Genomic DNA, 21,065 nt, shown 5'->3' with positions numbered 1-21,065 from the left:
CTCGTAGGGATGTTTCTCTCTTTCCCTCCCTCCTTCTCTAAAAAAGCAATGAAAAAAATGTCTTTTGGTGAGAATTAAAAAAAAAGAGAGAGAGAGAAAGAAAAGCAGTGCCGACAGTGCCCATTTTCAGGTCCCCAGTAAAAATGCGTTAACATTTTGGAGTTTAGGCGTCCAGAGTTTTCCCTATGCATATTGAAAATGAAATACGAAGCCACCTATATTTTTACAAAGATTCAATAATGCTGTAAACTTATTTTGTAAACCTGCTTTAACAACAACAAAACCCAGCAAATGACATATTGTGAATATGTGTGAGGGCTTGGGTGTGTTATTTCACAGGAGTCAGTCACTATGAGGGATTTCATCACTCGGATGAAACAGCCTTTCTCCCCCTTTGCCCTCCCGCAGTTGTGTTGATACTCCAGTGTTCCTCGCTAAGCCACCAGTCGGATTTTTCACAGATTATGAAATTGGATCCGCTTATAAGGTAGAAATTTTATTTCTTGATATATCCTACTCAGTCTGCTTCCCAATTTTTAAAACAGCCTTTTTAATGGAATTCTAAAACCATATACAAGACTAAGAAAAGACCGTAATGAGTCCTGTGTGCCAACCACTAAGCGTCCACAGTTAACTCCAGTCTACCAATGTGGTTTCCTCTATCACCCCACAATTTCCTCGTGTGTGTGTGTGTGTGTGTGTGTGTGTGTGTGTGAGAGAGAGAGAGAGAGACACATGTGTACATTGAAATATTTTAAGGAAAAACCTAGACATCATGTCATTTTTTAGTTAATACTTCAGTGTGTCGCCCTCACTGGTGTGGCCCTGTGGGTTGGGCTTAGTCCCACAAACTGATAAATTGCTGGTTCAATTCTGGTCAGGGCACATGCGTGGGTTGCAGGCCAGGTCCCCAGTTGGAGGCATGTGAGAGGCAACTGTTTCTCTCTCACACAACGATGTTTCTCTCCTTCTCTGTCTCCTTCCCTTCCCCTCTCTCTAAAAGTAAATAAGTAAAATATTTTTTAAAAATAAAAAATAAAAAAATACTCCAGTCTCTCTAACAGCTAAGAACTTTTAAAGAAATAACCATTATCATACCCAGCAATACTAATGATTCCTTAATAGCAACTAATATCCATCCATGTCTGACTTTGTTTTTTCCTCCCTTTTTTTTTTTCTAAGTCAACTTACAGTTGGTTTCTTTGAATCAGAATTCAAATATTACATTTGGTTAAAATATCTCGTATTTCTCCTTTAGCTGATAATTCCTCCTTACCTCCTTCTTTTACAAATTGCCATTTATTTGTTAAAGAAACTGCAATTTCTTACATCTGGATTTGGCAAATTACATTATTTTGGCGACATTAAACATGTGTCTTTAGCCTCTTTACTTTCCATAAATTTATAGTTAGTGTAGAGGTTTGATTAGATTGCTGTTCAAGTTTTTTTTTTTTGTTTTTAAAGTAAGGACATACAATGGGGTAAAGACAGTCTATTCCATAAATGGCATTGGGAAAATTAGACAGATACGTGCAAAAAAATGAAACTAGACCCCTTACACCATATATAAGAATAAACTTAAAATGAGTTGAAGACTTAAATTAAGACTGGAAGCCATAAAATTCCTAGAAGAAAATAAAGGCAGTAGAGGATAAATGGTAATGAAAAAATACAATAAATAAATAAAATTTTTAAGAAAGGAAATAAAGACAGTAAACTCTCTGACATTTCTCTTAGCAATATTTTTTTCTGACATATCTCCTGGGGCAAGGGGGTCAAAGAAAAAATAAACAAATGGGACTATAAAAACTAAAAAGTTTTTGCACAGCAAAGAAAACCATCTACAAGATGAAAAAACAACACATTGGATGGGAGAAGATATTTGCCAATGATACAGCTGATAAGGGGTTAATATCCAAAATTTACAAAGAACTCATACAACTCAACACCAAAATCCAAACAATCCAATTAGAAAACGGGCAGAGAACCTGAACAGACACTTCTCCAAAGAGGGCTTGCAGATGCCCAACAGCCATATGAAAATTCGCTCAATGTCACTAATCATCAGAGAGATGCAAATTAAAACCACAATGAGATAAATCACCTCATGCCTGTCATAATGGCTACCATCAATAAATCAACAAACAATCGTTAGCGAGGATGTGGAGATAAGATCGATTCAGCTGGGGGGTGAAACAGGGCCATGTGAAAGCCCGTTACACGCAGGACTCGAAGGTGCCAGCTGTGGGCGCCTGTGGACGACATGGCACAGACCGCATGATCAGCCCTCTCTCCGTCTTTGCCTCGTTGTCTACTGCGCATCCCTCTCAGTTTGCTTACTTGTCACTTCTCTAGGAAGTTACCCCGACCTTTCCTGATGGGACTACTTGTCCCTGCTGCAGCCTCTTTTTGTACCATTGGCTCTTTTGTGGCACAATTTTATATTTGTCCTCCCTATACTAGGCTGTAAGTAAGCCCGACAAGGGCAAGCAGTATTTCTAGGTTCATGTTACCATTTCATTATCAGTGCTTTCATTATCAGTGCTTGGCATGTAGTGGGCTTTCAGTAAATAAGTGCCAACTGAATTCATGGATAATTGAATACAGGTCTACCTCTCAGTCTTGCCTACCTCTGCTAAGTGAGGTAAATTGAGAGCAAATGAAGGTGCCTTATTTTACTTTTTAAAAATAATGTGTGTGTGTCTGTGTATGATTTTTCTCAAGGTTTTGATAAGGTGGTGAGTTACAGTTCATAAAAGTGTTAGTAAGGTATTTATTCCTTTAGAATGTTGCTAAACATGCAAAATGGTTAAATATATAGGAAAGTATATGTCAAATAATGTTAAAATTAAGCAAAGTATGATGTAATGATCATGACTATGTAAAATCTGAGTACACATGGCTGGAAGAAGCCACCATTGTGCACAGAAAATCATACAGAAAATAGTGCTTTTCAGAGAAGAACATATGGGTATCATTTTTTTTCATAAGCTTGTGTTAATACTGCTCAAAACCCTTTAAATTTAAAAAATATATGAGTAAGAATTAGGTTCTTCACTGTTGGAGAAAGAAGTTATAAACAAGGAAAGGGAGAAAGCTAGAATAAACTATATGATGCTAAATTGTGGTTGGAAATATAAGTATGGATTCAGAGACAGAGATGGAGAGAAAACATGTCAAAAGGACATAGAGCTCCCAATGGCCAAAGTGGGAACAATTCAAGCAACAAATAAACAATGATGGTGTTAGAGTACAGACCAAAGAATAAAATAAATATCCATGTATCCATTCTGATACAAGTAAATACCTGAAAAAATAAATAAATGGGAGAGAACAGACAATTCTTTGTTATGGAAGAATTCTAATTATAGTGTAGAAAGAGTGAGAGAAACAAACCACCATTCAATATCACACTAATAAAATCTGCAGGCAGGACATACCAATAGATGCTAAAATTAGTAGGTAAAAGTTTCAGCAAAAACAGATGATTGTATCTCTCCAAATATTTAGTAATTCCAAAGTAAAAATAATAATGGTACAGTTGGAGAACCTGGCAGGTACGACTTTGACCCAGTGATTAAGACTAACATCACTGCCAATAAGACACATTGGTTTCATATGTCCCGGATGCGATGTACTGAGAAGGGCACGTTGCTTTCGTGGTGTTCCTAATGCAACCTCAGTCCAATCACACGTAAACATCACACATTAGGAAACAAGGAAAGTTGAAGAGCCGTCACAGTTTGGGGAAGACTAAGAAGACATGACAACCAAATGCAATTTTGATCCTGGATTGGATCCAAGAACAGAAAAAGGATGTTTGTGGACAAACTGGAAAAGTCCACATGAATTCTGGGGTTTAGTCGATAAATTATTGCATGCACCAAGCTTAATTTCTTAGTTTAGATCATTGTTCCATTGTTATGTAGTATGTTAACATAAAGGGAAGCTGGGCAAAGAGTATATGGGAATTCTCTGGATTATTTTTCCATGTTATCTCAAAATAGAGCATTAGAAATATACATATACTGGGGAGACTTCCTGTTATGGCAATAGTGTAACTAGATAACTTGAAGAACAGGAATCTACAAAAAATGAAAATTCCAGAACTGAAATTAGGTACTCAATAGAAGAGCTTAGCAGCAAATTAGACACAGATGAAGAGAAGACTTGCAGATAGGTCAAGTAGAAATGATCCAGACTAAAGCAGAAAGAAAACAAGATGGTGAAAAGACAGAAGATAGCATTAGCAAAATATGGGACACAGTATACAGGGCAATGGTATAATTGAAGTCTCAGAAAGAGAGAGAATGGGACAGAAGCAGTGTTGAAAGAAGTAATAGATGAGAATGATCCCAAAGTAATAAAGACATCAAGCCACAGAGTAAAGCACTGACAACCCCAAGAAGAACAAAAGACCACCATAACTACCTAGGCACATTAGAGTAAAATTGTTCTCTAAACCAAAGAAAGGGGGAAAACAACAACAAAACTTAAATCACCTAGAGAAAAAAGACTCACCACCTTCTACCCAATGATAGAAACTAGAAAATATTGGAATGGAAATTTTAAAGTGATGAAAAAAAATAGCTTTCGATCTAAAATTCTAAACCTAGTGAAAATATTCTTCAAAAATGGAGATAAAGCCCTGGCTGGTGTGGCTCAGGGGACTGAGTGCCAACCTGTGAACTGAAAGGTCACCAGTTCAATTCCCAGCCAGGGCACATGCCTGGGTTGTGGGCCAGGTCCTCAGCTGGGGGTGTGAAGAGGCAACCGATCAATATTTCTCTTGCACATCAATGTTTCTCTCCCTCATTCCCTCTCCCTTCTCTCCTCTCTAAAAATAAACAGTCTTTTAAAAAATGAAGACATTCTCAGATAAACAAAATCTGATTGATCATTACCAGATAATAATAATTAATCACTGGAAGACCTACACCAAAGGAATTCTTCAAGCAGAAGAAAATGATACCATATGGAAGCAGAGAAATGCAAGAAGGGATGAAAAGCAACAGTAAGGACAAAGTTGTAGAGAAATGTGGCTGGACATGAAAAATGACCATAATAATATTGTAGTTGTATAATATGTTATTTAAAATACATGTAGAATTAAAATCATGACAACTATATCCAAAAGTGAGAGTGGTAAGCAATATAAAGTGTTCCAAAATCCTTGGATTGTCTTGGGACTGTGTATAAGTGCTAATTTACGAAAACTTTAATAATTCAGGGATACTTGTTTTAATTTTTGGACTAATCATTATTCAAATAATGAAATAATGTAAAAGAAACAAGCTAATAGAGGGCGGAATGGAATTTTAAAAAATATTTGATTACTCTAATAATGGTAAGAAAGAGGAAAAGGAACACAACTTGTAGTACAAATAGAAAATAAAAAGATAATAGATTTAAACTTAAGTTTTTGAGTAATTACATGAAATGTAGATGGATACGTGCTCCAGTTAAAAGAAGGAGGATCATCAGCATTGGTAGAAAAACAAAACAAAAACCAACTAAATAGTGCTTGTGTGAGATAACTTTAAAAGTAAGGATATAAAGAAATTGAACATATAAGGATGGAAAAAGATATCAGACAAAACCAAAAGAAACTGATGTGGCTATGTCAGAGAAAGTAGACTTTAAGGCAAGAAAGGAAGGAAGGAAGGACACTTTATACTGATCAAAGGTTTACAAAACTGATCTAAAAGATACAAATATTTAACATCTACATATGGTAATGACTTAACCTCAAAATATGTAAGCAAAATTTTATAAAACTAGAAGAAAAACAGATATAATAACAAACATGTAGGAGATTTTAACATTCTCAAAAACTTAAAAAGCAGATAATAAAAATATCAGTAAAGATATGGAAGAACTGAACAATATAATTAATAAACTGTATGTAATTGAGTTACATATAATGCTGTACCCAGCAATTGCAATATACATTTTCTTGAAGAGTATATGAAACATTTACCAAAATTGTCTAGCGTTGGGATACAAAACAATTACCAAGAAATTTCAAAGGATTGAAAGCATATAGAGTTAGAACCCAGTGGGCTGAATATAGAAACCAGTAACAAAAAATTGGAAATTAAGCAATTCATTACTGAACCCATAAGTCAAAGAACCCATAATGGCACTTAGAAAATAGAAAATAATGATCATTTAAAAATGGTGCATCAAAGCTTGTGGGATGCAGCCAAAACCATGCTTAGAGGATAATGTATAGACTTATGTTCACTAATTATTAGAAAAGAAGTAGTCTTAAAATCAGTTATCTAGGTGGGTATACATCTTGACAATTAGCAAAGAATAGCAAATTAAATCCAAGGAAATTAGAAAGAAGGACATAATTATAACAACAAATTTTAATGAAATACAAAACAAATACAGTGTAGGATCAGCAAATACAAAAATTAGTTCTGTGAAAGATTAATAAAATTAATAAATATCTGACAAAACTGATTAAAAAGTAAAGAGAGTGTACCAATTATTATTTTTAAAATCCTTACCTAAGGACAGTTTTTCATTGGTTTTAGAGAGAGAGGGAGAGAGAGAGGAAGGGAGAGAGAGAGAGGAATAGTATCTGTTGCCTTCCACGTGCACTTGGATTAGGGATTATATGTGCCCGGATCAGGGATCCAAACTGCAACCCAGGTATGTGCCCTGACAGGGAATCAAATCTACAGCCCTTCTGTTACAGGGTGACACGCCAACCAGCTGAGCCACAGCCACCAGGGCTGTACCAATTATTAATCTCAGGGGAAAAGAAAATATCATCACAGATCCTACAGGCATTAGAAAGATGACAAGAGGTTTATGAAAAAATTCATGCCTAGAAGTTTGAAAATATAGACAAAATAGACACATTTTCAGGGAAAAAAATTTACAGAACAGATACAAGACATAAAACACCTGAACAGTTCCATAGGATGACAATGAACCTGTAATTTCAAACATTCCCGTAATGTTTTCAAATTAAATTGTGGTGATGATCGCACAACTCTGTGAATATACTAAACCACAATGGATTATGCACTTTAAGTGGGCGAATTGTATGGCATGTGCAGTATATCTCCGTAGCACTGTCTAAAAAAATAACAATCAAAAAACTTCCCACAAATAAAACTTCAACCTCTGATGACCTTATCAGTGAATTTTTTCTAACAAATGAGGAAGAAATGCAACAATCTTTTATAGACTCCTATGGGGAATAGAAAAAAAGTTAACACAATCAAACTTGTTTTATGAGATGAGCATAATCTTGATACCAAAACCTGAAAAGAATTACTATAAAAAAGGCTACACTTAGCCATGAACAGAACTGCAGAATTTCTTAACAAAACATTAACAAACGGAGTTCAGCTATATAAAAATGGCAAACATCACAGCCATTGGTTTGATCTAGCAGTGCAAAGTTAAACATTTGAAAGGCAATCATCATAATTCCCCATTGTCAGTCACATTAACACAATAAGGGACAGAAGTCATGTAGTTATCAACAGATGCAGACAAAATTCAGTACTTGTTTCTGATATTTAGAAAACTTTCAGCAAACTAGGAATAAAAGGTATCTACAAAAAGAAAACTATTCACAGCTGACATGATTGTGTACCCAGAAAATCCAAGTGAATCTACAAATAACTTACTGGAATTGACAAGTTATTTTACTAAAAGTTAAATAACTTAAAACCACCATTTTATCACACTTACCGATTTCTTTGGATCAGAAATTCCGACAGGGCATGGCAGGAATGGCTTGTTCCACCAAGTTGGAGCCTGTCCCTGGAGACAGTCAGTGCCTGGGGGGTGACGTGACAGTTGGGGGCTGGAATTTCTGAGGCATTTTCACCCATGGAGACGTCGATGCTGGTAGTCAGCAGACAGCTGAGTCTGTGTACCCGGAGCGGTGACGCGGCTTCCCCGTGTGGCCTCGGCTTCCTCACAGAGCGGCCACCTCAGGGTAGCAGACCGTGCAGGGCAGCTCGAAGTGAGCGCCAGGGCTTCTAAGTGAGCATCCTAGCAAGCACGATGGAGGTTGCGTCACTTTCGGTGACCTACCCTTGGAGGTTATGTAGAAGTAGGTTATCTCTGCACATTAAAGGTTACAAGTGAGCCGCTCAGGTCGGCCCGGATTCCAGGGGAAGATGAATAGACCTCGCCTCTCGAGGGGAGGGGTGCCCACGAACTTGTGGACGTGTTTTAAAACCGCTACAGGTGATAGCGAACAGGAGTGGTAGCAGGCAGCCAGCCCAGACTGGAAGAGGCCCGAAGGCCCTAGGAGAGGCTGACTTATGGGGGTGACATTGATAAAAGTCCCTCGCAGGTCTGAGCATCAAAAGAGAATACAAGTTATAAACTTGGAGATGTTTATAATGCATACCTGATAAAGAATTAGCACCCAGAATATATGAACTCCTACAAATTGATCAAGCATACAAATGGCAAACTGGTAAAAGGACATGGAGCAGCAATTCACAAGGAGAAAAACAAATGGCAAATAAACATATGAAAAGATGCTCATCGTCATTAGTAACAGAAGGAAAATTAAAACCATAACATGGGCCTCTGCACACTTAGATCTGCTTCACCGGCAGGTCAGTGCAATGTGCTGTGCTGCCCAAAGTGGACTTAAATGTTGATTTAGGAATACATACCTATGAATAAAATTATGAAGATATAGTTCAAATTTATGTTGCTGTTACCCAGTGTGGGGGTGGGGTGGGGCCGGAGTAGGGCTTCATCGGTATTTTTAATATTTTATTTCATAAGCCAGATGATGGAAACAGGACCTCTGGCATGTTATAATGTGTGCATTTTTCCAGCGTACTATCTCACGAAGTAGAAGCAACGATGTGTACATGTATTGAGATCGTCTGTGTGAGGCGCTGCGCTGGGGGCTGGTGGGAGTTGGCGGTGCGAGTTCCAGGCCTTGCCCTGCAGGGTCTCCCAGTCTGAGGATGAAGAGAAGGCAGAGCTTAGTGGGGCTGGGTGGGCTGAGTGAAGGAGACAGGCCCAATTACAACCCTGGCATAGAGGTGCCCCTAACACCCATCCACTGGGCCCACAGGAAGAAGTGGCCCAAAGGGGTAGGTGGGGAAAAAGACAGGAGGTAAGAGGCGGGTGTTCTGGGCTCAAATCTCAACCCTGTTCCTTAGCAGCTAAGGAGCCTCGTTGAACTTTGGTTTCTTAAGTGTAAAGAGCTATCTCTAGATAGTTCCCACCTTTCCTGGTTAGTGCGAGGTTGAGCAGGCACCTGGCAGGTGCTTTAGACACGGTGGCTGTTGCTTCAAACAGGACAAAGATCGGTCAGACTGTTTCTGCCTTCATGTTCACCTTGTATTTTTTTTTCACCAAAAGCTGAGAGACTAGCATAATGAATCCCCACGTCCCCGTATGATTTAGTAAATCCCAGACCACGTGTCACTCGTCCACCCGCGTTGCCGTCTCGAAGAGCTCACCCTTCCTTTGAACAGATGGTCATCTCCCTGCAGAACACCACCTCGACCAGCCGCTACCTGCGAGTCCTCCCGCCTTCGACGCCCTACTTCTCTCTGGGATTGGGTGAGCTCTGCATGGCCCTTGTCTAGACGGCCTCAAACTTCTGTGGCGGGCTGCTCCCGGCTCCTGGCCCAGCTGGCCCTCGGATGACTCCCCAGCCTGTGCCCTGCGCTCAGGCCGTGAGCAGCCCCGGGGCCTCGCCCTCTGCTGGAGGCCTGCCTGCTCCTCCCTCCAGGGAGGCCTCTGAGTCTCACCAGCTCCTCTCTTGGGCCACCTCCCTCCAGGCTCTGGTTCTGCTAACTCCTCACCCTTCACGCTGTCACTTCAACCATTACAGTGGCATCCCATGTCACATGTTTTTCTCAATAATGGCTTAGTGTGTCACCCCAGCTCAGGAATCTTAAATGGCTCTCTGTTGCCCACAAAATAAATTCTAAGCCGTAGGGTCAGGCATGGCATCACGTAACCATTCTGGATGGACATACCCCTCCCCCACACCCTGGTACTTTTACCTGCACTCCCTGCCCTTGCAGCCTGCTTCCCCGGCACACTCTGGTGGCTCTGCCATCGGTCGGGCCTTGGCCCAGAAGGCATGGGCTCCCAGGGCCAGCCCCAGCCGTGGGGGGACCTGCCCGTGCCCTATGGTTGCCGCCTGTAGCACTGGAGCCCAAGCCCCAGTGGCTGGCTGGTCCCCAGCTCCTCACCTGCCGTTTTTGTCACGCACAGGAATGTTCCCAGGAAAAGGTGGGATGGTGGCTCCTGGAATGATCTGCCAGTACATTGTCCAGTTTTTCCCCGACTGCCTTGGGGATTTCGATGACTTTATTTTAGTGGAGACCCAGTCAGCCCACACGCTCCTGATCCCGCTGCAGGCCCGGCGGCCGCCCCCGGTGCTGACGTGTGAGTGTGCTCCCACCCTCCCGGGGGCTCCGTGAGGGAGCACCAGTCCCTGGAAGCGCTGCTGGCTTTCTGGGCCCTTTGCAGCAGTGGCGCACAGCTTGGCAGGGTCCCGAGCAGGGACCTGCTGGTGGTGTCTCCACAGCCTTCCAGTGTGGGGCCCGATTGGCCCGCTTGCCGGGGGAGGCGGACTGAATCACCACGGAAGAGAGCAGGCCGCAGCCCAGCTGACCCCAGCATGGGCCTCACTGGCTTGTGGTCACCCCTGGGTGGGCCTGGGTCACACTGAGGCGGGGCAGGAGTGCCCGGAGCCGCCAGGGCATGTTCCTGTGTGGCTGTAGGGTGGGCTTCTTTGGGAAAGGTGACTTTGGCTGGGCCCGCTCACTTACAAGCCTCTTCAGCTGGAAGTTGGGACTGTGACCGCAACCCCCAGGGCCACGCCGAGTGGCCCTGCCTGAGGCCTGAGTGCACTGTCGGTGCTGAGTCCTGCTGCTCAAGCCAGGAGCGGGAGCGGGGTCAGGGCACATCCCATTCGTCCCCTCTGATCGGGATGCTGGGCGGGGCCCCGCTCGGAACTCTGGTTGGGCCTCAGGTGAACAGTGACCGTAGGCCCGTTTGCAGTGACCTGCTGTGTCTCTTGTGCTTCTCTCCCTGTGGCTGCAGTGCCCCCAGTGTTGGACTGTGGTTACTGCCTTGTCGGGGGAATGAAGATAAGCAGATTCTTCTGCAAAAACGTGGGCTTCAGTGTGGGCAAGTTCTGTGTCATGCCTAAGAAGAGCTGGCCGCCACCAAGCTTCAGGGTGAGTGATCCCAGGATGCTGCCTGGAGAAAGAGCAAATCCCTCAAAGGAAAGAGCCCCCTGGGAGGGACTTGCCAGGGTGCACCTGCGATCGGAAGCACAGAGAAAACAGAATTTTGTAACCTCTGCATCCAACTGCCGCCGTCAAGCAAGAATCGGTATGGAAGGAGACCGGCACTGTAGCTCCGGTTATACCACGAGTACGTGCAGGACGCTGGGCACGTTGCATCACCTCCCTTATCCTTCAAGGGCTCGGTCACGGTCACTGCATGTATCCGTTCAGTCAGTCGTTATGGTAGCGAACGTTTGAATGTACCAGTGGTCACAGATCGGCAGCTGTTTGGCCGAATTCTAGGGGCATGTTTAGTTGGCACAGAGTTGAAAAACACTTTTTGAGCCAACATTTACAGATCTCCCGTAGATGTCACATCCAAGCTAGCATTTCCGGTGTCTTTGGAAAATCTGGAAGATGCGCAGCCGGGGGCCAGGATTCACCGCGGCCCTGTGGGCTGGAGTAGGAAGCGGGACATGTGCACCTCCCCCTGCTGCCCCGCTCCACCTGTCCCCACGGCAGCCGGGCACGCACACCCCTCAGCATCACGTCCCCGCCGTTGTCTTCCTTCCAGTAAAGATAGTTCTGCGTGCCTGTGTCTCCGGAAAACAAGTGACAGATCCACAGGACCGTGTGCTCCAAGAGACACATTTCCCTCGTTTCCGTTGCCTGCCAGGCTCCCGCAGGCATGGGTTTGTGTCCCTGGCATTGCTCTGTGGCTTCCTGTGTGGGCCCCTGGGCTGCAGCTCTGCTGACGAGCTGGCAGCTACCCTCATGGCTCAGGGGCATATAGACGGAGGTGGACTGGGGATGGAGGCAGACGCGGAGGCTGGCACCCGCCTCGCAGGGCATTGAAGGAGGGACAGGGCCAAGGCCTGGGAACTGACCTCCTGTGTGAGGCCTTCTCTCACACCTCCTGCTTTGTGTCTGAAACACTCGCCCATGGAAGCCTTATACCTCCTACCAGCAGTCAGCTCTTTACGGATGCTCTGCGGCCTCCTCAGATTTAACCCTCAGAGCCTCCTCTGGCGCCTAGTGAAGGCTGAGTAGATGCTTGCTGAATGAATGAGCCTCAGTTTCTTCATTCACAGGGGGCCGGATGATCCTTAAGATCCTTCACATTGCAAAATGGGTGTGGGGAGGAGAGATGTTTGCCAACAGAGCACCGGGTTTTACAGTTCCTTCCACGCTGTTGTGTAATCTTCTGCTTTCCTCTAAGGCTATTGCAACCACTGGCTTTGTTGAGCAATCTCCCTTTGGGATCATGCCTTCGGTGTTTAAGCTGGCTCCGGGACAGGCCACCGTGGTGGAGGTAGGTAATTAGACGTGGACATGTGTTTCCTCCTCATTAGGTCTTGCCGCGGCTCTTCCCTCAACTGCTTGCACGACTTCATGGCCTCTGTGTTTTCATGGCCTGCGTATCCACTCCTGTCCCAGGTCCCAGCCTTAGAGGTTTCTGGGTAGGAGCGCATCCTTGTGCTCTGTGCAGTGCTGTCATTTGACCACCTCGTCACCTCTCACAAAGCAAGCGCAGAAAGCCCTGGCCTTTCCACCATGACCCCTGGCCGTTGCTTGTCCACACTGTTAGCCCGGTGCTCACCTTCATCGGCATCTAAACTGCCTGCGGGATCCTCTGTTGGTTCTTCAGTCTCTCTTGAACACGCCCCCCCATCTCTTTCCTGTTTTATCCTCACTTACATAGCCCACAAGGCTCGCCTTCCGTAGGCCTCCCTCTGAACCTCTGCAGAAGCTCTCAGTCTGGCGCCCCTGACTGTGGCCTCCTCCTTTCCACACTGCCCCGTCTAAGTGCTCTCCTCAGCTCATCACACCTGCTCACTGGTGCTCAGGGAGCCTTTGAGAAATGGCGATGCCTTCCTGTCCCTGTCACCCTCCCTGACTCCCTGGGGATCTGGTCTGTGCTGTTGTATGGCTGGCTGTGGGGCCACCGCCAGCACGTGTGGCCTCCCGCTGACGTTCAACAGTAAATACGGCCTGGTCTCTGGGGCGGGGGTTTGCCTGCACCAGGCCATTGGGCGGGGAGAGTCGAGAGCCATAGTTTCCCAGACTCAGCTGCACTTTGCAGCCCCCTGCAAAACTTGCAAACACTCTGAACCTGGGTCCCAGCCCTGGAATTCTGAGTTCCTTGGTCGGGGGTGTGGCGTGGGCACAGAACCTCTAAAGCTCTCCAGGTGGCTCTGGTGGGTGGTCTGAGGACCGCTGCCCTAAGCTTTTTTGTTGTGGTGCAGAGGGGGCTTCCTTTGTCAGCTGCCTTCCGGTTTCAACGGCCAGATGGGGTCTTATTCTGGAGCCCTGGGGCGTTGCCAGCTTGTTCCCGTCTGTGCCGACCCGAGTGCCCCTATGAACCTGGCTCTTGGGGGTGAGACAGGGCCAATTCAGGGGTGTGGTAGGGCTTCATCAGTCCTCGTCCACAGCCAAAGGGCAGGTTGGACCCTCTCATCAGAGCCCTGCCATGGTCTTAAGGAACTGGGACTGCTGACCCCTGACCAGGCCAGGATGTCCCCCGCATCCCACTGTCTGTGACCCCCAAGGAAAGGAAGAGGGAGTCCCTGGGGGCAGTGAGGAAGCCAGAGGGGAGAGGTGCATTCCTGACGTATTCTGTTTATTGTTTTTTGCGGGGGGGTTTAAAAAATTTATTCATATTTCCAAATAAGAAGTACATTCATGTTTAAACACTCGAAGATAAATAGACAAACAGTGAAATGCCCCGTCACCCCATTTCCTCAGCCACCTGGAGGCTGCAACCTTCCCAGGTTTCTGGGTGCCTTCCCTGAGATATGTGCTGCCTAAATAAGCAAGTTTTCCTTTCCTGTTTCCATTTTCCCTTCAAACAGAGAGTTGCCCGCTCTGTCCTCTGTTCTGTACCATGTGTTTCTACTCAATGACATATCTTAGAAATCATTCCCGCATTTTTTAGAGCTGCTGTAGTATTCCACTGTGTGAATGAGCCATAATTTAGTTCAGCTGTTCCCTCCTGGGGCCCATGAAGATTCTTCTCTGATCTCTGGCTATTTTTGCAAATAGCCTTTCCATCCATCAGTCTGTTCAAGTGCGAGTCTGTCTGCAGGAGACGGTCCTTGAAGTGGAAGTGCTGGCTCAGGGCCTCTGCTCCTAACTGTGACAGGTGTCCCAAGTCTCCACTGTGTGTACAGCAACAGTTACACTTCCAACAACAACATGCAAAGCCGCCTATTTCCTCACACTCTTCCTGCTAATACAATGTGCTATCCAACTTCTTTTTAAACTGTTATCTTGGATATTTTTAAACAGATACAGGCGTAGAAGAGTTTTTTTTAAAGCTCATTTTAATTATCTTTTAGCCTCTGTACATTTCAAACAGAAAAATAAAGAAAGATAATAGCGATGGAAAGGTTGACTATTCCATACCAAAGGGGGCAGCAGCAATGCATTGACACCACAAATCACAACTTCATTGTCAACAGGGAGGTGGTCCCCAGCATCTGTTTTCACTCTAAAATGTTTTTCCACCTGTGTCTTCTTCATGGTACATTGCAGTCTCAATTGTCTCGTTCACCGTAATGATTATATTAATACTACAAGAATAGATGAGTGTAAAGATTCCCCACGTACTCATTTCCGAGCTTCAGCGGCCACGGGCACTTGGCCAGTCCGGCCGCATCGACAGTCCTCCGTCTCTCCCACCTGATCCCCGCCCCAACCCTCTAGATTTTTTGAAGAAATTCAAGATAGGTCATTGCATTTCTGATAGCTTTCTGCTCTTTGCCACTATAAAGAGCGAAAACCTGGCCTCCTGGGTGGCGTCCACTTCCATTTCTTTTGTCATGGCTGAGGTTTAACGTGTTTTCTGGCACTTGTGTGTTGCTCCCCGCGAGCTTTCTCTTCGCATCCTTTGGACGTGCCCCCTGCATCTCTCTGGGCTGGGGCGGCAGCTGAAACCCTGGCCTTAGGAAGAAGGCGGGGGAGCCAGCAGGGAGGGAGGAAAAAGTGGAGCGCAACGGCAGGGTGCGTGTCTGAGGAGAGGAACCTGGGAGGTGGGGGTGGAGGTCCTGAGTGGGAGGTAACAGGGCAGCCTTCTGCCTCCAGGTCTTGTTTCTCCCCACGAGCCTCGGACAGGCAGAGCAGACCTTCATTGTCACGTGCGACAACTGCCAGATAAAGGAGCTGGTGACCTCAGGTGGGCTTGTATGAGTGACGGCGGGGCAGGGTTGGGGTGCGGCGTGGGTCCCGGGCTCCATTAGCTGCTGCCCAGGCATTGGCGTCAGATGCACTTCAAGGGGATGCTGCAGTCTCCGTGCACCAGGGTCTAGTTTGGGGCCTCTTGCTCTGGTCAGAACTTGGAGCCCCAAGCCAGTGTGGCCTTCAGGACAGTCCTAAGGAGCCTTCCAGTGAGAGGCAGATGGAAACCTGGGGTGAAGTCTTTCATTGTTTCACTTGGAAAGGCACCTTAATCTCCTTTGGGGGATTGCCAGCGACTCTCACATCAACAACCAGATGCCCCTGTAGGTTTCTGTGCGGTTAGAGGGGCACCCTGCCGAACTGCCTCAAATGCCCTTGTTCCCTCCTCTCTTCCTTCTTCTCTTCTACCCATCTACCCTTGCTTCCTTCCGTCTGTCTGTCCATCTGTTCTTCCATCCCTCCCTCCCTCCATCCACCCACCCCTCCCTCCCTCCCTCCATCCACCCAGTTTCAGCAAGCATTGAGTGAGTGCCCGCAATGCACTGGGTTATCAGAATTACCCCATTTTGGTCCATGAAGATGCGGGGATGTAAATCACTGTGTTAATGACCCCCCCAGTTCTCCTATTGTGTACAGTTCCTGGGGTCCTGATCAAGTTGCATGTGGATGGTAGCATGGCCCCTCAATAGCCTCTGGCCAGAGGGTCCTGATTTCAGCCCTAGTAAAACTTCATTTTCTTCTTTTGTCAGGAATCGGGCAGCTGATCGCTTTGGATTTGGTCTATATTTCTGGTGAGAAGAGTCAGCCAGAGCCTGGAGAGCTCACAGACTTAACAGCTCAGCACTTCATACGCTTTGCGCCTGAAAACCTTCAGTCCACAGCGAGGAGACAGCTGATTATTAGGAACGCTACGTGAGTGGCCCCTACGCAGTAGCCCCTGGCACAGAGCCCTTCTCCTTCCTCAGCTGGCCGAGTTCCCAGCGAGGCGGCAGGCTCCTCCCCAGGGCTGGCGGGGAGCCAGGGCACGAGACGGAGGGATCCAGATTTACGCTGTCCACCATGGTAGCCACTAGCCACATGTGGCTATGTCAATGGAAACCAATTTACATGAAATTTGAAACTCACTTGCTCAGCATCACCAGCCACATTTAGGTACCTGCAAGCCACACATATAGCCAGTGGCCATGGTATTTCCATCATCCCAGGGACAGTGCTGCTCTAGATCACTCTGGACCATCCTTAGCAAGGAACAGTGTTCCAGAGAGTTCCAGAGGGGAGACCAGCCAAGGTCAGACAGACTGGCCTGTGGGTTCAGTCCTCACTGCCGTTTACTTCCTGACCATCCTCGGAGCACCGCCATGACACCAGGACAGCCTCACGGAGCCTCCCAGCCAAGCCCACACGGTCTCACACAGGCGTCTGTCGCCGGCCGGATGCACTGCAGTGCGGCTGCCACCCTCCCCGCCGACAGCTGCCGTCAGCAGCACACCTGGAGACCTGCCCCGCCCCCTGCCGCCAAGCTGTCGCAGCTCCTGGTGGCCGCCGGTGGGCGCCTACCTTTCCGACCAGAGTGGTCCTAGGAGGCCATAGCTGGAGAGGTGGCCGGTGGGGACGGGGGTCAACGTGGCAAATCTCATGTGGTGGGAAACACCGCAGAACACTTTCCTGAGCTCTGTGGGGCCCAGAGCTTTGCAGTTTAATGGTTAGAGCATGAACCCCTGTGTTTGCCATTTCTGCTGAGTCACTATGGCCTTAGCTTCCAGCTGCTGTGGGAAGGGAGAGGGGGCTCTCTTAGGGGGTCTCCAGCTGGGACTTCCTGACCCACATGATGTCCCTTCCCCAGGCTCCTCCCTGGGAAGGGCCTGAAGGCTGGCCCGGCCACTTCCTGCCCTTGGGGCCTTTCCTGGTCCCTCCTGGAACAGGGCCAGGCCAGGCGGAGGGCCAGGGGACCTGGTCTTGACAGAACTGAGACATGCATGACCTTGGACCCATGGTCAATGTTGCCCTCGCAGGCACGCGGAGCTGGCCTTCCACTGGCAGATCGTGAAGCCCAACCTGCAGCCCCTGATGCCCGGAGAGGCCTACAGCATGGACAGCATCCAGTACCACCTCGACAGGGAGACTGCCTTTTCCATCGCACCCGAGAGGGGAGTCCTTGACCCCCACACGGACCACGAGTTCATCCTGAGCTTTTCTCCTCACGAGGTCAGGATGGTGTCATTTTGGGAGACACGCAGGATTGGGGCACACTATTTTCACCCTCTGGGCATGTTCTTTAGTGACATTGAAGCTACAGCTGGGCTGACGCTCAGCTGGGGCGGGGCTGGCAGGTGTGCTGCTGTCAGGACATCTCATTGTGCCTGGTCCTGATCCTGCACACACCGCGTCCGCGGCAAGACCCGCCGCTCCCCTCCGCAGCTCTGGGTTCTTCTGTGGCTCTTCTGTAGGTCAAGGACATTCCTGTCCTGTCCGGCCCCCAGAGAGAGAGGCACAGGCTCCTGGGGGTGAGGTTAGCAGCTCCTGGGTGAGAGGGCGTGAGAGCTGGGGGCGAAGGCGGGTGCTGAGGGCCCCCCTTGGTGAGCTGAGCGGGTCTGCCTCTCACCCAGCATCCAGCCGCCTCACTGTCTGTCCTGGGAGGGTGCGGTGCCTGTGGCATGAAGGACAGCGTTGGGGTCGGAAGAGCCTCTCCTTCCCCTCCCCCAAGCCCTGCTGAGGGAGGCAGCCATCAGTCTGGGCAGCCACCCCTTTCCCCAGCTGGCGGGGAGACGTAGCAGAGAAGCTGCACCTTTCAAGCCTTTCTTGCGCCAAGGCCCCAGCCTTTCCCTGGGGCAGCCTGGCTGCAATGCAGTTTGTTTTCCGGGCGCTGTGTTTGTCTTGCAGCTGAAGGACTTTCACAGTGTGCTCCAGATGGTGCTAGAGGAAGTCCCGGAAGCCACGAGGTGAGCAGGGACTGGGGCCTGGATGAGGGTGGGTAGTGGGGCCTGCCTTCTCCGTGGCGATGCAAGGGAAGGCAACGGGAAGGGGGTGGCGGAGCCGGCCACCTGACCCCCACCTGACCCACAGGAGGCAGTGACGTGTGGGAATACGTTAGCCTTGCCCTGGCACCCAGGCCTGGCATGGGTTCAGTATGCAGGGAACAGAGCCCATGTCTGATTTCAGGGGGCTTAGGAGCTGTGGGTGGGGGAGTGTTTCCTTTTCACAAGACCAAAGGCATGGGACAGAAGCAAGGCCATGCAGGGCCAGGCCCTGGGCTGCGCTGGCTCCTAACTCATCATGGCTCTGTGTTCAGTTCAGACCTAGAAAACTCCTTCACCACGGATGATGTGATTGTCCTGGAAATCGAGGTGAAAGGCTCCGCAGAGCCTTTCCAGGTTCTCTTAGAACCGTACGCCCTCATCATCCCGGGGGAGAACTACATTGGCATCAGTGTGAAGAAAGACTTTAAGGTGGGCCACTCTCCCGCCCCAGCCTAGGCTGGCTGAGAGGGTGCTGAACTTGGGCACAGGTGTAAGGAGAACGTGGCCAGAGGGGCGGGTGGCGGCCACCTCACAGAGGTTGAGTCCCAGCCCCCTGAACCCACTTTGGTCACAGAGGTGCTGGGCTGGACGTGTCTGTCATTTTATCGGCCTCCCAGCGTCCTCCAAACGACGGGGCTGAGGACCCCATTCCTGTGTTCATGGGGCTTTGGGAGGCACCGGCACCCACGACCCTGCAGTGTGGCGTTGGATGGCCAGGAGTTAGCTGGGAGGGTGTCAAGAGGACCTTTTGTGAGCCCGCAATCCCAGTCCTTCCGCAAGTACTGATTTGATGTTTGAGGTGTGTCTTTCAGATGTGGAACAACAGCAAGTCCCGCATCAGATACATGTGGGGGAAGATCAGCGACTGCCATATCATTGAAGTGGAACCCTGCATAGGGACCATAGGTACGGCAGGGACTGCGGGAGGGGTTGTGACCCGCAGGAGCGGGCTGGGACAGGAGACCTCAGAGTGAAGGGCCTGGGCAGGGGTTCATGGTGTCCTGGGGTCAGCTCTGGCTGCAGCCCGGCGCACGTGGACGAGAAGTCAGCGAAGGCTGGGTGTCCAGGCCCCACCGCAGGGGGACCTGCCCCTGCTTCCTCTCTCTTCCCTCTCTCCCCTCTATCCCAGAGCCCAGCGAGGTTGAGGATTTTGAGTTGAAGTTTACCGGGGGCGTCCCCGGCCCAACCAGCCAGGACCTGCTGTGTGAAATCAGAGACTCACCCTCGCCAGTGGTGCTGCACATCGAGGCAACATTTAAGGTGCCGCTGGGCAGGCCGGGCAGGTGGCAGGGGAAGGGCACAGAGACCGTGCCCAGGTGGCCCGGTGACGGGCCCTCTGGCTGTCTCAGGGGCCTGCCCTGGCCATCGACGCCGCAGCCCTTCAGTTTGGTTTGCTGCGCCTGGGCCAGAAAGCCACCACCTCCATCCAGATCCAGAACGCCAGCCCGCTGCCGGCCACGTGGTGCCTGAAGGAGAGCGCCACGTGCCTGGAAGAGAGGCACGAGGCCGTAAGTTAGGCCCTGCGGGCTCCAGCAGCGCATTCCCCTGCCCCGCCCCCCACCCTCCCCCAATCACCCCACCCCCCAGGGGGGCCAGTGTCCCTGTGTTGTGTTTGCCCTGCAAATGTAGCGCTGAGGCAGTCAGAGGGCCGAGGCTGGGAGAGGAAAAGCCTGCCCGGTGACTTTAGCCTGACAGTGTCCCCAGTTCAACCCATCCTTGAAGCTGCTGGGTACTTTTTGCAGCAGAATTTAACCCCAAATTGGACTTTCCTGTTACTTTCCCTCCTGTCTAACGCAGAAATAGGACACGGGTTTCCCCCTCTGTCGGAGCTGCCTGAGTCAGGAGGAAAATAGGCAGCTGAGCTGGGCAGGAAGCTTCCAAGGCCTCCCGGGAGGAATGGGCTGGGCGGGCTCTCGGAGTTCGGGAACTTCCCCAGGATGGTGCCTGCAGTGTGCGTGCCTGCCACCAGGGGGTGCGTGGGCCTGGGCTCCAGCCCAAACTGAAGGGCTCCCAAAAGAAAACCCGATTCATTTCCATTCAAAAAGCACTTTTCTTTTTACTATAAAATAAGAAAACACCAAAAGCAGCTACGTATTATCATCCTCACATGTAAATTGCGGCATCACATTTGAGTAGACGATGTGCAGTCCAGAAGACCAGGTCACAATGCGTCTGTTCCTACTCACGGGCAGCCGCGAGCTGTAAACCAGCGGCTAGCCACCCCCGCTGTCACACTCGGCGGCCTTAGATCCCTGGGAGCCTCCTTGGGTCCCCCTGCACCTGCGAGCCTCTGGACAGGTGTGTTTGGTAAAAGCACCTCCCTCTGACTGTGTCCTGCGCAGGTCTCCCTCTCGCTTGTCCACTTGCTCTCCAGGTCAGGACGCTGAGGGCTTTCCCTTCCCCGTTCAGAAGCAGGGAAAGAGTCACAGCCACTCATGCGTCATTTCTGCTGACTCATGTTCCCTTCTTCAGGACTTTTCCTCTCCACTCCAAAGCCACTCTCCTTTACCCGATGGCCTTACTTCTCTAGACGGGCACTCTGCACCTTGGAAGTTAGGCCTTTGCATCCAATCACAACGCCATCGTCAAGTGTCCAGATACACAGGCTTGGAGTTAG

The 21,065-nt window shown here is 48.7% G+C and overlaps 1 protein-coding gene across 1 annotated transcript in view; it reads left to right on the top strand.

Moving 5' to 3' along the window:
- The window catches only part of DLEC1 (DLEC1 cilia and flagella associated protein), a 50,043-nt gene that overhangs the window by 12,502 nt on the left and 16,476 nt on the right, over nucleotides 1-21,065 (top strand). Inside the window, exons 6-18 of the mRNA XM_054595864.1 lie at nucleotides 409-487; nucleotides 9,483-9,570; nucleotides 10,234-10,407; nucleotides 11,068-11,204; nucleotides 12,475-12,567; nucleotides 15,339-15,429; nucleotides 16,181-16,343; nucleotides 17,444-17,636; nucleotides 18,312-18,370; nucleotides 18,721-18,877; nucleotides 19,261-19,354; nucleotides 19,578-19,708; nucleotides 19,798-19,956. Coding sequence (XP_054451839.1) covers nucleotides 409-487; nucleotides 9,483-9,570; nucleotides 10,234-10,407; nucleotides 11,068-11,204; nucleotides 12,475-12,567; nucleotides 15,339-15,429; nucleotides 16,181-16,343; nucleotides 17,444-17,636; nucleotides 18,312-18,370; nucleotides 18,721-18,877; nucleotides 19,261-19,354; nucleotides 19,578-19,708; nucleotides 19,798-19,956 — 1,618 coding nt within the window. The remainder of the gene's footprint in view (nucleotides 1-408; nucleotides 488-9,482; nucleotides 9,571-10,233; nucleotides 10,408-11,067; nucleotides 11,205-12,474; nucleotides 12,568-15,338; nucleotides 15,430-16,180; nucleotides 16,344-17,443; nucleotides 17,637-18,311; nucleotides 18,371-18,720; nucleotides 18,878-19,260; nucleotides 19,355-19,577; nucleotides 19,709-19,797; nucleotides 19,957-21,065) is intronic.

This window comes from Pteronotus mesoamericanus, unplaced genomic scaffold (assembly GCF_021234165.1).
Source record: "Pteronotus mesoamericanus isolate MK-2021 breed Mesoamerican mustached bat unplaced genomic scaffold, CSHL_Meso_final scaffold_54, whole genome shotgun sequence".
NCBI classification, from domain to species: Eukaryota; Metazoa; Chordata; class Mammalia; order Chiroptera; family Mormoopidae; genus Pteronotus; species Pteronotus mesoamericanus.
This window is presented reverse-complemented; position numbering and strand designations above follow the sequence as displayed.